This window comes from Podarcis gaigeae (genome assembly GCF_964106915.1).
Source record: "Podarcis gaigeae genome assembly, chromosome: 7".
NCBI classification, from domain to species: domain Eukaryota; kingdom Metazoa; phylum Chordata; class Lepidosauria; order Squamata; family Lacertidae; genus Podarcis; species Podarcis gaigeae.
Window position 1 is genome coordinate 38,615,330 of NC_139683.1, and position 15,945 is coordinate 38,631,274.

The 15,945-nt window shown below is 39.4% G+C and overlaps 1 protein-coding gene across 2 annotated transcripts in view; it reads right to left on the reverse strand.

Moving 5' to 3' along the window:
* Nucleotides 1-424: 424 nt before the first annotated feature.
* The window catches only part of XKR4 (XK related 4), a 134,988-nt gene continuing 119,467 nt past the window's right edge, over nt 425-15,945 (reverse strand). For both annotated transcript variants that reach the window (XM_083747779.1, XM_083747778.1), the window contains one exon: nt 425-4,590. In XM_083747779.1, coding sequence (XP_083603905.1) covers nt 3,644-4,590 — 947 coding nt within the window. In that variant the 3' untranslated portion in view covers nt 425-3,643. The remainder of the gene's footprint in view (nt 4,591-15,945) is intronic.

The window sequence follows — 15,945 nt, forward strand, 5'->3', positions numbered from 1 at the left end:
TAATTACTATTATTACCACTGATATTTTATTTTTAGGTCTTGGTAGAACAAAATACCTTGAACTTCCAACCAACAGAAACATGCTTTTCATATACCTGCAGATTAAAAAAATATACCCCCCATAATATTTTAACAGAGAAGACTAAATTTATGCACCACCAGAATGCACAGCAGAGACATGATGCCTAGTTCTTCTGAGATAGTTAATCTTGTATCTGGGGTTGTACCATTTCATACTGCATTATAACATTCTGTCTCCCCTCTTCACTCTCATACGAGAGATCCCATTTACATGAAACACTAATGTATTGGGGGGAATGGCTTTGCTAGAATGCTTTCCTGGCATCTATTTTTGTATATGGACCTTTTTGTGTGAAGGAGCCTTAAGTCGTGTGATCCTCCATCTGCATACTAATAAGCGTTTCTCGAACTTGGGTCTCCAGCTGTTGTTGGACCACAACTCCCATAATCACTTGATTACTGGTCCTGCTAGCTAGGGATGATGGGAATTGTAGTCCAAAAACAGCTGGTGACCCAAATTTGAAAAATGCTGTGTAGTACAGCTCAAACACAGGTTTAACACATCTGTGAGAACTAGGCCTGTCTTTAATTTCCATGATGCTGAAGATTAACATACCAGACTACAATCTCTTCTGTTCTGTGACAAATTTATCCAGAATGTAAGGTAGTATATCTTCTCCAACACCAAGTCAAATCTAGTGACATGCAGCTGGTGTGGATACAACAGGCCATATCTTAAGAACCTCATTGCTGACACAGCTGGTCAGACACAGACCAGTTCATATATGAGGACTTGGTTTAATTTGGGCTGGATTGAGATCAGTGATGCTCAAATGGAAATTTCCAGTTGTGTCCTACTCTTCTGAATGGGATTTACATCTACACATGATTGTTTCTCAGGAAACAAGTTGGCTACCTTCAAGTCATTTGTTCAACAGTCTCTGCCATATGCCCAATATTTGCTTATTTTAGTTCTTTATATTCCATTTTTCTTACTATGGTTGTTTATATTCCATTGCAAGTGCACACCTGAAATTGGTAATTATTGGGGTGGATTGAGAGAAACATCTGCACTGTCCACATTGTATATTTAAAGCATACTCAACACACAGGACTTCCCACAAAAACCCCCAAGAAACTGTGGTTTGCTAATTGTGCTGAAAATGGGTGAAAATTATGGGCCACATGATTCATTTGGGGTGCTTTAAATGTGAATTGAATATGCTTTTAAATGTATAGTGTGGATCTGCACATGATAAAGCCATCATGGGTGATTATTTCTGTGTTGTGGTAACCATTTGTTCTGACCTATTGCAGATGCATAGTGAGATAATGACTTGCTTATACCTAGAAGATGTACTGAATTAAAAGCATGAAAACTGTGATCTTACCATATTTTCAGCGAGATCTCATACTATTCAAACAGCACTCCTTCATGTTCCTAGTCTGTTCATCATACCATAACTTTGCAATTTATTTCTGAAGCTTTTTATAATTCTCTCAAAGATTCAGGGGAAAATAAGTTTTTATCATTATATCCAATATACACATTGCACTGTACTTGAAACACTCATTTGAAGGCTTCAGTATTTTCAGAATATTCTAAAAGTACCCATAGAGGCTTTCATATGCTATTATGTTGCAAAACAAATTAATATGGCATCAAGAGTACATGGTCACGTCAATGTACAAAGGGCCAGCTGATATAATTTGTGGACTATTTTTAAAACTTGAAGCTATTAAAAAGAATGAGTTATGTGAGAAAAAAATCAAAGTCTATAAAAAGTAACAACCTTGTGTACTGTGTTTTGCTTTAGAAAAATATTGGCGTAATACATGAGTTATTCCAATTTGCACCTGGTTTTGTTTTTTAAAAAATACTATCAAATTTTGACTTGCATCTGTAATGCAACTGAAAGCACCATCAAGGGATACTTTTAACATAAGGAAAGATACAATTAGCTTGGCCAAGGGAAGTATTTCATACCTGAATGCCTGTAAGCAAAAGCACTTTTGTACAAGTGACTTTTAATAGATAGTTTGGATGTAATGCTAATATGAGAATGATCAAGTTTTTTTAAAAAAAACTTTCCCTTGTCCATGCTTCTTCAACATAGCAATGAGAAAATGTTCAGAAACATATCTGAGTTCAACAGCATATTAATCTTAACTATGGTTAGTTGAAACCAGCCAACTTCAAACCATAGGTTTCAACTGATCATAATCACTGACAATAGTTCAGCATTCAGATGACATGGTAAGCTATGGTCAGTCTAAGATGGAAGTGGAAATTTCTGATCTATTTGCAGCTGTGTGGGAGTAGGAGAAGGAGCCCATGAGCCAGAGATTTTCTGAAGCTCATTTTCATAACATCCAAACACAGAGAAACAGGTTTTGGCCATTTCAAGGACATGATGCACACAGCCTGGTTTAATGTATGTTTACTTTAGATACTTACAGACAAGTAGCCAATTTTCACCTTAAGAAGGACCAAATAGTGATGTCTGCAAATTTGGAAAGTATGATTGCTCTTCCCAGCTTCTTGCTTAAGTACATGTGCCACCCATTTTCTGTCCCTCAAACAATAATATCAATTTTGCAGTTACAGCAATGTTTGGCACTAGAAGGGTATGACATTGTGGTTTTTTATGACATCTTCTGCTCACACAGAGTTATGCATCCCATAAAAAAAATGTAAGTTAAAAGTCTGTTCATCTCTTAATATTGTCCTGAATATGATCGCCAAAAGTTCAATTACAGGAAATATACCTTCTTGTTTTCATGCCATTTCTGTGTCTCACTCTTTTTTTCTAATTGAAAATTTAATCATGATTATCATTTAATTAACATTGCTAAAGACTAGCTGAAAGCTGGGGAGCCATCTGCATAGAATTTCTGTTTCAAAAATGCCAAATCCCTGAAATTGTATGTATAATATTTCTGTTAAATAGAATAAAAGAAAGCAAATAAATATATAAAAATGAAGAGCTCCTTAGATTACAACACATGTATTTTGCTCAGTTAGAATTTAATTTAGTTCTAGACTCAGAAAAAATCCTTAATGTCTTTTTCAAATTGTAATTCTTTTGCAAATGTTTTATGATTTACCTATTCAAAACCAGAGAATAATATTTTTTTATAATTTCTTTTATAGAAACTAGAGTTCACTTAACAGTAACTTTGCCTTTTACAAAATAAGTTATTTTGACATCCCCCCCGACTGTTTCTTCATTTTGTAAATGACTATGCAAACACCAATAGTTGAAGTTTCTCTAAAATAAAATAAAAATGCATTAACTAGTATGTTGATGCAACTCATTCAAACCTTCCTGTTTTACTTTTAAATACTGTGCAGTGCACTTTGAAAGAAATAGGAAGTAACTGGACTAGGTCTATTTCTCAGTCAGATTCTTTGAGGCTCTTGGATGCTGCTGCTTTATAGGTGTACTACCAACAGACTGTGGGACAGCGGATCAAATGATAATCATGATGGTAGCCAGATACTATTACATCTTGCTGCTCTGCTGTAGAATGCAGTTAAGTTATTGCCACGGCCCTATTGCCACCCTTTTATTTTGGATGTATCGTAGCCGCTGCATTGAGCTCTCTTTAAAAATTGTATTTATAATGTTGTTTCATATTCCAACCGCTCCTGTATAAGGGCATCATCTTTATATTGTAGCCGTGGAGGAGCAGGTGAACATTCAAAAGCTAAAATGGCCTTTCTCAGGCTCCTGTCCAATACATGTCTCTCCCATGCTGGATACCTGTTCCTGAAGAGATCAATTTTAATGACAGATTCTTCAATCCTTGGTGGCCGGGATGAAGGAGTAGAAGGTGCAGTAGGTCTCACCTGAAAAACAGGCACGCACCCATCTCTCTCTGCAAATTTCTGATCCCGGTCACTTGTGACACTCCTGTTATTAGAAATAGACCTTAAAGTACTTGATGCTACTTCTGGAGGAAGAGTAAAGGCAGCTACAGAGTCCTCACAAGCACAGCTTGGTGACTGCCCAAACCTTGGTCCATTGGGATGAAAGAAGGCATAGTACATCAGCATAAAAACAATGCCGGTTAAAAAGCTGCTGAACACCACACATAGTGCCGGTATGGCAAACGCATCAGAAATCATAGGAGCCTTGTATAGGTACCAAAGAGCACTCAAGGCAGTGTTTTCCAAAAGGATCACAAAATAGTAAATGAAAAGCCTACAGCGTGTCCTTCCCTCCTTGACGTTGAACCAACTAAAGATATAAATGATCCCAACGACCATATCAAAGACAATCTCTTCCCACTTAGTGATGCAGAACTCCGTCTCGCAATGGACAATCCAGAAGGTCATGATGCACCAGTGGAGGACGATGAAGATCCCAAAATACAGTTGGAAAACAGAGGCAAAGAGAGCAAAAGTAATCACCCGGGCTGCAATTGTGAAGAAATGCCAGCAGAACTGGATTATCACAGCCATATAACTGATTGGTTTCTTGTCATCACGGGAATCACGAAGTGCTTTTTGATAGGAAGCCAAAGCCCATGCCAAAGACACAAGGGATGCTGCAGCAGTAAGTCCTAGAAAAATGGGGCAGGACAGGGAGGGAGAGAAAGAGAGAGAGAGAGAAATAGAGAATACAGTCAAGAAATGCAGAAGCTTCACATAGGAATGTTTTTGCAAAGGAATCTTAATGAACCAGGAGAAAGACCCATGTCTTTTAGCCTTATTACACAAATGACTAGGTAAAAAGGTAAAGGTAAAGGATCCCTGGATGGTTACGTCCAGTCAAAGGTGACTATGGGGTGCAGTGCTCATCTTGCTTTCAGGCTGAGGGAGCAGGCATTTGTCCACAGACAGCTTTCCGGGTCATGTGGTCAGCATGACTAAACCGCTTCTGGCACAACGGAACACCGTGACAGAAGCCAGAGTGCACAGAAACACTGTTTACCTTCCCGCTGCAGTGGTACCGATTTATCTACTTGCACTGGCATGCTTTCAAACTGCTAGGTTGGCAGGAGCTGGGATAGAACAACGGGAGCTCACTCTGTTGCAGGAAATCATACTCCCAACTTTCCAATCTACAAGCCCAAGAGGTTCAGTGGTTTAGACCACAGCACCACCTGTGTGTCTTCAACACAAATGACTACGCTAGTTTGGTCTATGCTAGGAAGCTTAGCAGTCATTCCAATAGATGTTTTCCCTTCCTTTTCTTTCAATGGTCTTGCCAAGATGTAAAGTTCATAGTGCACTTTTTCCACTGTGTAAGCAAACCCTAAAAGCTGATACAGACAATAAATATACATTAAGTATTTTAAAGCATTTACTTGTGTAGTGAGATTTAATTACACAGTAACCTTTTGATTAGGTGTGATGTGCCAACCCAAATCACAAGAAAACTGCATTTCTATATTTAGCTTCTACTTATGCAGTCAGTTGTACAAATTAATATAATTATATAAATAGCATATAAAAGCAACCTCCACACCAACTAAATTCATAATTCCATCCAAGGCTGTCCGCTACAATGTGCAGTAGAAAGATGGGAACAAATATGAATCACAAAACCTGAGCAGAAACTCTATCTATAGATAGATTTGGGCCAGTGGACACATTTGGAATTTTGAGGAATGGACACCGTGGAAAGGAGCCTATTCACAAAACAGTTACTTCGGTGGGTACTTCCTTTGACAGAACCTCCATTTCACAGAAGTCAAGTTACTAGAGTGCAAGGCAAAGGGCGCGGATGGGAATCCCCAAACTCAAACCCATTCATTTGAACTCATATTAGCAAGAAGATATCCCTAATCAGTGCTTTTTCAGGAGGTACTCAAGGGTACAGAGTACAAGTACCTCCTTTTTTCTTTTTGTTAAAAAGTGTGGCACTTACTGTAACAACTTCATGGTGAGTACTGGAACCTATTTTTCTCAACAACAAAAAAAAGCACTGATCTTAATATCAAATTTCCCTATATACACAAAATCCCAACACCCCATACTGCAGAAACACAACTCCTCCCTCCCTGCTCACACCACAAATTCACACACACAAAAAAACCACGAGCCACTCAGAGGCATTTTTAAAAAATGCTTCAGGACTCTGCCTGAAAATCAATATTAATTCTTATTTCATTGGCTAAAATATGGTCTTGAGAACAGAAGTTAATAGAGGAATAGCAGGAGAGAAAGTAAAAGATCAGTGGCTTAAACATTTTTATCTTGACTTTCATATAGATTTCTTCCTCCATAGGAAAGAAATCAAATGAATCAAAGACAGGTTAATAAAATTTCCAATGAGTAAATAATCTAGGATCGTTGGAAAGGGATTAGTTATGCCTTAATTATCTGCACTGTCATACTCACAAATGATAAAAAGGATAATATCTATTTTGCTGTGAGGGAACAAATATATGAACAAACTAATCTGCTTTTAAGTACAAGGTCTCATTTATGACATCATGCATGCCAATGGTGATTGTTGCATAGTGCTGAAGTTGGTGACTAATTCCAGTTCCCTATTTGCATGGAAGTTCAAAATATAGCTCAATAAGAAAACTTCTAAAATAGCCAAAGGTTACATGTCCCTGACCCTTAACATCCATTATGGTGAATAAAGCTAGCAATCACTAGCTAAATAACTTCTAAAATAGCCAAAGGTTACATGTCCCTGACCCTTAACATCCATTATGGTGAATAAAGCTAGCAATCGCTGCTAGCCACAATGGCTATGTTCTGCCCTCACAGTCAGATGCACCAATTCTTCTGAATGCCAGTTGCTTGGAACCACAGGAGGGGAGTACACGATTGCACTCAGGACTTGCTCAAGGGTTTCCCACATCTGGTTGGCCTCTGTAATGTTCATAATTACATAATCCCAAGCAATGACAACAACGAAAGAACTGGGGCAGTCACGTCTACAGTAAGCTTTTAAGCTACCCCAGATTATACACCTACGAATCCAGAAGACTGTCCATGAAAAGATTTGGTTGCATTGTGTCCAGCCCAATGCTTTACTTGTGAGTAGCAGACTGTTGAGGATGTGTGCCCATAATAATAACAATATAATAATAATTTATTATTTATACCCCGCCCATCTGGCTGGGTTTCCCCAGCCACTCTGGGCGGCTTTCAACAGAATCAATAGTCTGTCAAACATTAAAAGCTTCCCTAAACAGGGCTCCCTTCAGATGTCTTCTAAAAGTCTGGTAGTTGTTTTTTCTCTTTGACATCTGGTGGGAGGGCGTTCCACAGGGTGGATGCCACTACCGAGAAGGCCCTCTGGCTGGTTCCCTGTAACTTGGCTTCTCGCAGTGAGGAAACCGCCAGAAGGCCCTCAGCGCTAGACCTCAGTGTCCGGGCAGAATGATGGGAGTGGAGTAGCTTCTTCAGGTATACCAATAATATACGCTCCTTCAGGTATACCGTGCTAATAATAGCCAAAATATTTAGAAAAGGGTAAGGAACTAGGAATGTACCTCCCAAAATAAGCTTAGGATCACTCCAAATCATATATTCATGTCCTCTAAAAGATTACATTGACTTGCATCTGGCCCAACTCTTCCATTGAGCACAAGACAGCTACTGTTCAACATTTTCCTCCCAAAGGTTTCGGGGGAAAACAGATCCCCCTCATTCCACCTCCCCCCCCCCCGGACTTTCACATCATTAGGCACATGCAATTTTGGGGGTAATTTATACTGTCTGCACTGGACATTTTTGGGAAATAATACTAATTTAACTACAATGTATACATTTCTAAAGATAGACAAATGTCTCTGTTAAAATATGCATGGAAAAGATCCTATAAACTGAATATTTCTTTAGGTACAGTTTGAACACTTATGCCTATTCTCAGGAAATACAAGTAAATAAATATGTATGTGAACCTATGCCTATTCAGACTATAGGATGGATGCACGCACAGGTGTGATAGTCTTTTCATGCAATCAGGGACCAAGGAAAAAGAGGGCTTTGTGGATGCTGTGTAGGCATTCAATGGAATGCCTGTAAACTGAGGTGTGTCCTTCTCCTGCAGTCTGTTCTCCTCACCTACACACATTAACTCACTGATTATTCGGTAAAAGCAAGGCGCTTAACTTTGAAGCCCTCTCCCATCTACTACTACTGTTCATAAAGAGGTTTAAGACATCTTCATTTTTCTTAATTATACCTTTGTGCAACAGTGTGACTCTAATCTTCTTGATTATAGCGGGATCATGGTGATCTGTCACACCCTGTTGCAGATTGCTAAACAAGATTACTACAAGGATCAGTTGTTTTCTTCTTGGACATCAGACACTGGCACCTTTCAGAACATAATACATCAAGGCTGTCATGTCATTTATCAAATGGTCATTGCTACCTGATCAGGAGAACTTTAAGCTTAATCCCATGGGAGACAACATTATTAATTACAGGGTAGTGCTGAAACCACTGATTGCAATGATAACCCCTTAAGAAATTGGCAGCCTGAGTGCAAAGGCCATTGATTGAAAAAAATTGCCTTTGATTTTGAGTATGGTTGCTTAATGAGGTGCAACAACTTAGATCCAAATTTCAATTTGGTTAGCAAGCATGTCAAAACCAATGAATCCATTATTTCAAAAGCCTCACAGGCACTGAGAGATTATTGTGCCAGCTCTTTCTCTCTCTCTATCCAACTCATGTATATTTGGTACCCTTTGTGTAGACCAGCATGAAGCCTTTTTGATCAGTTATAAACGTGTTTAGATGCTTGCTGTGAACAACTTTGCAGATTTCCTGAACTTGGAAGTGGGCACAGTGAAACTTTTGACCTCTGTGATGAGGTCAGCCAACACTTTGCCAAGGTTGAGGCTGAAACATATTCAGTTCTCTCAGGGATGTTACAGTACAATTATTATGTGAAAAACTTCCTTTTCTATAAGAACACTCAAGAGTCCTTCAAAGCACTATTGTAACATTGTTTTTAATTTATTGTTCCCTGTTCATTATTGTTAGTGGCCTTGAAAGTTTACTGGATGAAAAGGAAAGATATAAATACTTTATATTTATATATTTATAAATACTTTAAATGAAATACTTTAAATGTAAAACGAACACATAGACAATTCTCAGGATGCTCTAGTGGCCCTTGCTTCACTGCAAATTTCACTGTGTTGGGATTTACATCAGTGCAAGGGCCATTGGATTGTGCTGTTAATTACTGTATAGTCAACCAGAGCTGCTGAATCCCATGGAGAAACAGTCACTGGGTCAGGGTGTAAGCAAAGGTTGGTGTGGGTTGGTGGGATGTCTGCAGTTGGAAATCTGCTTTCATAAACCTATGGAGGAGAATTTGCGTTCCCAAATAGTTAAATATGTGTATGGTGCGGCATTAACAAAACCCACTTCTCCCAAGGATGCTATGTGGGCCAATACACAAACTATTAATGTATAGGCAAAGCAAGGTTACAGGAAGAAAAGAGGCCGTACTGTGCATAATTCTGAACTTTTTAATTTTGGCAAGTTCTGAATCTGAGATTATTCTAAATTGAGTAAACTGGGGAGGAGGTTTGGAAAAACCAAAACCAATTTCTTGTAGTAAGGAAATTTCAGAAAGATGTAGGAAGTTACATCTTTCATTGTCAGTGAAGAATCACTTTAGTGGTTTTCATGCATTACTAAGGTAAAGGTAAAGGACCCTTGGGTGGTTAAGTCCAGTCAAATTCGACTATGGGATGTGGTGCTCATCTCCACTCTCAGGCCGAGGCAGTCAGCATTTGTCCTCAGCCAGCTTTCCGGGTCATGTGGCCAGCATGACTAAAGCACTTCTGGTGCAATGGGACAGAGTGATTATGATCAACAAGCTCAAGAGGCTTGGTGGTTTAGACCATAGCACCACCTGTGTCCCTCATGCATTACTACAGTCACACAGCACTGAGTTGTAGGCATTAAGCCCAGAGGACTATGCATGCCATTCATCAACATCCAATTACTAAGCAAAGGGGGATCAGAGGCAGATTTAGGGCAGTTTGATCAGTGTAGTTGCACCCAGCACACAAGCCAAGGAGGGAGCCTTCTTAAAGCCCAGTGAGCACTTGACTGGCTTCAGGAAGGAGGTGTGAGGGCTCTGACAGGGTCCTAGAGTCCTCCTGCCTCCTTCCCAAAGCAGGCAAGTGCTCATCAGGCTTTGGGGAGAAGGGCTCTAGGATCCTGCAAGGGCCTTGCGCCCCCTTCCCAAAGCCCAGCTTAAGCCAAATGGCCTCACGCAGGGTGGCATTTTACCAAGATCCACCCCCTGGGGGGACCATAAGGAGGTCTGGTCCAGGCTTCTGTTTCAAGGTAGGGTTTTGGCACACTACCCCCCACTGGGCAAACCATACAATCCAGACCTGTATGTATCATGATTTGTTTTACTAAACGAAATCATAGGCCACTTAACAACAGTAACAAAATAACCTCCAGTATAAAATATTTATCAAAAATACTGATAAATTGACTAACTTTAAAAACAGAAATAATAAAATTATCAAAATACAAGTGATGATTATTTGAAATTGTTAGGCACTTGCACAAAAAGGAAGTTACAAAATTATCTCACAAAACTTACAAGCAACTTACAAAATCCACAAAATTAAAAACAAGTATGCATTGTATCTCTGGGTAGGTTTCCTAAAACAAATAGGTTTTGAACAAGTGTTCAAAATAGTACAATGAAGGCACCTGCTTCATATAAAAAGGCAGGAAGTTTCAAAGCATGAGTGCTGCTACACTGAAAGGGAAATTCCTTGCTAGAGGCAGTGGAAGACAGGAGTGCCTGGTGTGCTCTAGTCCATGGGGTCACAAAGAGTTGGCCACGACTAAAAGACTAAACAACAAAAATGACAGAAGTGATCTTACAGGCCTTGGATGTGTAAATCCAAACGAGATATAGATGGCAGCACTTGAACTTTAGCTTTACATAGATTTGGAGATGATAATGACCTACATTCCACCTACTGCATTAATTCCTGTAAAATTTGAATAGCTTTGCCTTATTATTAATGTCCTGTTGTTGTTTTTTAATGTTGCTCAAGCAGAGGCAAGCCTTCCAAATTTCTTAATGATTAGTTCTGAACGTTGGTTGCACTAACAATTACCTCATCTCTCTGAGAATTACTAAACTATTCATTATGGAAAAGGATGAAGCAGTTTGCCAAGTTACAGTACTTTGAATAATAATAATAATAATAATAATAATAATAATAATAATAATAATTTATTATTTATACCCCACCCATCTGGCTGGGTCCCCCCAGCCACGCTGTGCAGCTTCCAACAAAACACTAAAATACAATAACCTATTAAACATTAAAAGCTTCCCTAAACAGGGCTGCATTTAGATGTCTTCTAAAAGTTTGGTACTTATTTTTCTCTATTATTTTTCATGGAATTCATAAATATGGCTGGCACGCATACCTTGGTACGAAAAGGTTAAAGTACCATGTGGTAAGGAAAGCGGTTTATGAAGTATCGACAAAATATAAAAAATTATTAGAACCAAAAACAACATGGTGATTTTCCCCACTGGAGCCAATATCTCTAGAAAAAAGAAGAAAAAATGAGAAATAACTGGGCATCTTATAAAGAACTATTAATGGAAGTATATCATGAGTTGAAACGAAAGAGGTTTGAAGATATAACAGGATTATTAACTGATTGGTTACAGCACCATCAGCTTAATGATATATTTAAGATGGACAATCAGAAAGGTTTCTCTAATGAAATCTCTAAATTTGAAAAAGAGTGTTTAGAAAATAAGACTAAAATACTTTCAAAAATGTATGAACTACTATTAGAATGGCATACGAAAGACGAACATGTCAAATCAGTTATGATACACTGGGCAAGGGACTTTGGATATAATATACAACTAGCAACATGTGAGAGGTTATGGAACTGGGATTTGAAGTTTACAGGATGATATATTTTGAAAGACAATTATATGAAAATGATGTATTGCTGGTATTTAAAACCTAGCAAATTAGCTAAAATGTATAAAGCAAGGTTAAATACATGCTGGAAATGTAAGGAAATAGAGGGCACCTTTTACCACATGTGGTGGATCTGTAAGGTAGTAAAAATAAAAAATAAAAAAGGAAGATGATATATAATGAACTGATTTTTTTAAAATAACCTTTTCTTTAAAAATGGAAGATTTTCTTTTAGAAATTGTAGGTGGCGAAATTCCAAGGGACCAGAAGAGACTTTTTATGTACACAAGCACTGCTGCCCGGATGCTATTAGCCCAGATATGGAAAGAAAACATGGGCCCTACCAGAGAAGAATGGCAGATTAAATTGATGGACTACTCAGAATTGGCAAAAATGACAAAAATGACCGAAAGAATCAGGAACCAGGAAGACCAAAATTTTAATAAGGAATGGGGAAAATATATAATTTGCCTTAAAAATCATTGTAAACAATTAAAATTATTAGTAGGATGGGAATGACACTTGTCGTTAAACATTGGACTATGGTCGTAATGGAGATTTAATAGAATTGGATTATCAGGGAAGATGCAGGAGAAGAAAGTTAACGAAGGGGACGGGGGAAGTCCATGGGAATTTATTGAATTTTTTTATGATTTTGTAAATTTGAATACACACACACACACACACACACACACACACACACACATACACACACAGGGGTATGGTGTGGGGAAGGCCAAGGGGGCTATAGACCCAGCTGCATGGTTTTGAGGGGGTGCGAACCAGGTACCCCCACCTGCCGCTGAGGATCTTTGGGCCCAGGACCTTGGCCTTGTTGTCACACCCCTGGTCCCCTCGCCAAGGGTTGTATTGTCCGGTTGCGCTCCCCACTGTGCAGGTGGTGTACCATAGCCCCATGAACATTCTGTGCCCCGTGTCACCTGGTGGCAGAGGCAAGGGTTCAGCTGGTGCGTCAGGTTTTGTTAACCCTCCGCACCCAGCCTCTGGTCCCGCCGTGGGCGCATGCATGCCCCAGGCGCCAATAAAAGATGACATTCCACTGCAAAAATGTACAGTATCGTAATACTACAAAGACAACTGTAGAGTAATTGGAACCACGACCACAGACCTCTAGAGCTTCCTTCCAGATAACTGTCACTCATAAGAATGTTGTATTATTAGAAACTATTCTGTATACATTTCCCCCCCATTTCATGATTCAACTGGATTTATTCCTAATAAAGTCAAAAGCATTCATGTAGGTTGTTGTTGTTGTTTAGAAGTTTAGTTGTGTCCGACTCTTCGTGACCCCATGGACCAGAGCACACCAGGTACTCCTGTCTTCCATTGCCTCCCGCAGTTTGGTCAGACTCATGCTGGTAGCTTCGAGAACACTGTCCAACCATCTCATCCTCTGTCGTCCCCTTCTCCTTGTGCCCTCAATCTTTCCCAACATCAGGGTCTTTTCCAGGGAGTCTTCTCTTCTCATGAGGTGGCCAAAGTATTGGAGCTTCAGCTCAATTTTTATAGCAAATGTACATTCCAGACATTCTTGCTTTATGTAAACCAAGATTGGGTAATATGTGGCAAGCGTCTGTTACTTAGGTTTGTTGCTTCACCAGTCCAGGCAGGTGTAATTATCTGAAACTTTTGGCAAGGTGCAGTCCAGATTGCCACATTTTTGAGTGGGGAAATCTACTTCAATATTCTGGCATATTGATTTGAATGTCTTGCAAGAAACATCATCAGAACAGTAATTAGCAAACCATTTAACAGGATCATGTTCTGATAATTCATTGCATAGTTTCATTTGCTAAGGTGGTTCCAAAATGCCTTGAATTTTTTGAGTAAATGTGGGCTGTAAGTATTTAAATGCATGTTATGAATGTGGGACACCAGCACCAACTTCTAGCAGGCAAAAAGTTAAATGGAATGTCCTCAGTGGTTCAAATGATAGTCTGTTGAGACTTGAATCTGGGGTAAAGGCATCAACTCACTCCTACACGGTGGATTAATCATGTGTCCTAGGACATATTTCACAGGAGACTTGATACTCTGGCCAAAGAATGAAAAGGTTATAAGCACTTTGCACAATCAGAGGTGTAGCAAAACAGCTAAAAAGGTAACATAAGGTAGTGGTCTAATAATCCGATCTGGGGAGCACAAGAGAGCCCTGAAAATGAACTGTCACAGGTCCAGTGACAGCACAAGGAAAGAGTAAAAAGTCAAGCATCAGGACAAGGAGGGAGGTATCTTTCTTCCCCTATAATAAACTTAAGTAAATATTAAGGGCAAGGAGGGAGGTATCTTTCTTCTCCTATAATAAACTTAAGTAAATATTAAGGGCAAGGAGGGAGGTAAATATTAACTAGCAAACCTTGGTTTAAAAAACTGTAAGCGTAACAACATGCATTTGAAGCTAGAAAGACAGTGTGGGCAATTGTGTTTGTGGGGCTATTCAGAATCATTCCTAGTACTACAAAGGCAGACGCTGTATTTGGGGTCTTTTGCATTGGAGTATTTTGCAGATGTCATGCCACTTCACTCTTTGAAAACTGTTTTTCTTTTTGGTACTTTGCGCATGAGGAGGCTGCCACACTGTGGGTAAATTTGTGGTACTGGCCTGACCTTCAAATCTTTTCAGGTCCCTAGAAATGCCTGTGATATCACATGTTCGATAAACTGCCTACAGGACAGAAGTCTTGGGTTTGTGCTTAGTTTTAATTCCCATAAGGTTAAGTTGGCTCTAGGAGTGTCGGCTTATGTCTGTATGTGGTGTGACATCACCAAGCCCCACAACATGCTGACTTCACTCACACACGCCACCATGTGTGGTGACATCACACGTGCATGCCTGGCAGTGTGCCCGTGTGCCAGCTGCCACACTTTGTGGGGGCCCAGGCCGGTCATTGGAAATTTTGAGGGTGCCTATGGTTGGTGCCTATGGTTGGCTCACCTGCAGAAAATGAAAGGGGCAGAAAGGCATGTAGGTCTAATCCAGACAAGACAGAGGGGCTATTGGTTAGTAAAAGAGGTGAACTGGGAGACAATATGTGTTCTGTTATTGATGGCGTTTTTGAATGACCGGGCACATAGCCTGGGAATGCTTCTGGGCTCTGCTTTGCTCCTTGATGCTCAGGTGAAGGGCAATATATAAATTTAATAAATGAACAAATGATAGCATCTAAACCACTGTAGCAGCTCTATGCATGTATTGAGGAAGGTCCTGCAGAAAGCATGACATGGGGCATAGAGCTAGCTAGTGTGACTGTGCTGACATATTGATTTTTTTAAAATCAGAGGTGCCAGGACATTATGTACACACAAGGATGCACAAAGCAGCAGTGAGTGTGGTGTAGTGGTTAGAATGATGGGCAAGGATATGGAACCCCATTATTTCAATCCCCACTTGGCTATGAAGTTCATTGAGTGACCTGGGACCACTTGCTCTCAGCCTAACCTACTTCATAGGGTTGTTGTGAGGATAACATAGGGAGAACTACATATGCTTCATGGAGCTCCTTGAAGGAAACGTGGAATATAAATGTAATAAATAAATAAAGTGCACTCTCACTGATTTTGCAGGGAAGAATCTGTTAGTGAGCAGTGAAGTGTGTAATAAAGTGATCCCAGAAGGCTCAGAAACATACGTATAACTAAAAACTGACATGGAAAAGCCTTTTAACCCACTGACGAATTTATTGTATTTCCATTTTCTTCTTTAAAAAAAATCACCGGTGGAAAAAATGAAATACTAATGCATATACAAAAAGACTTCATTTTCATGCACTGTTTTACTATATTTTCAGCTGTGTCAGTGCACACCAATTTTGCCTGAACAGAAGAGAAGAATAGTGCAAGCCCAAACCTTAGCTACTGCCCATTCATTTTGGTAGCTTTACATAAGCACTTTTGGTACAAGTGGAAAAAAAACTACAATGCAAACCAAGTCACCTTAATGCTTGGACTAGTATCTAGGGATTATTTGGAGCCTATGTCTTA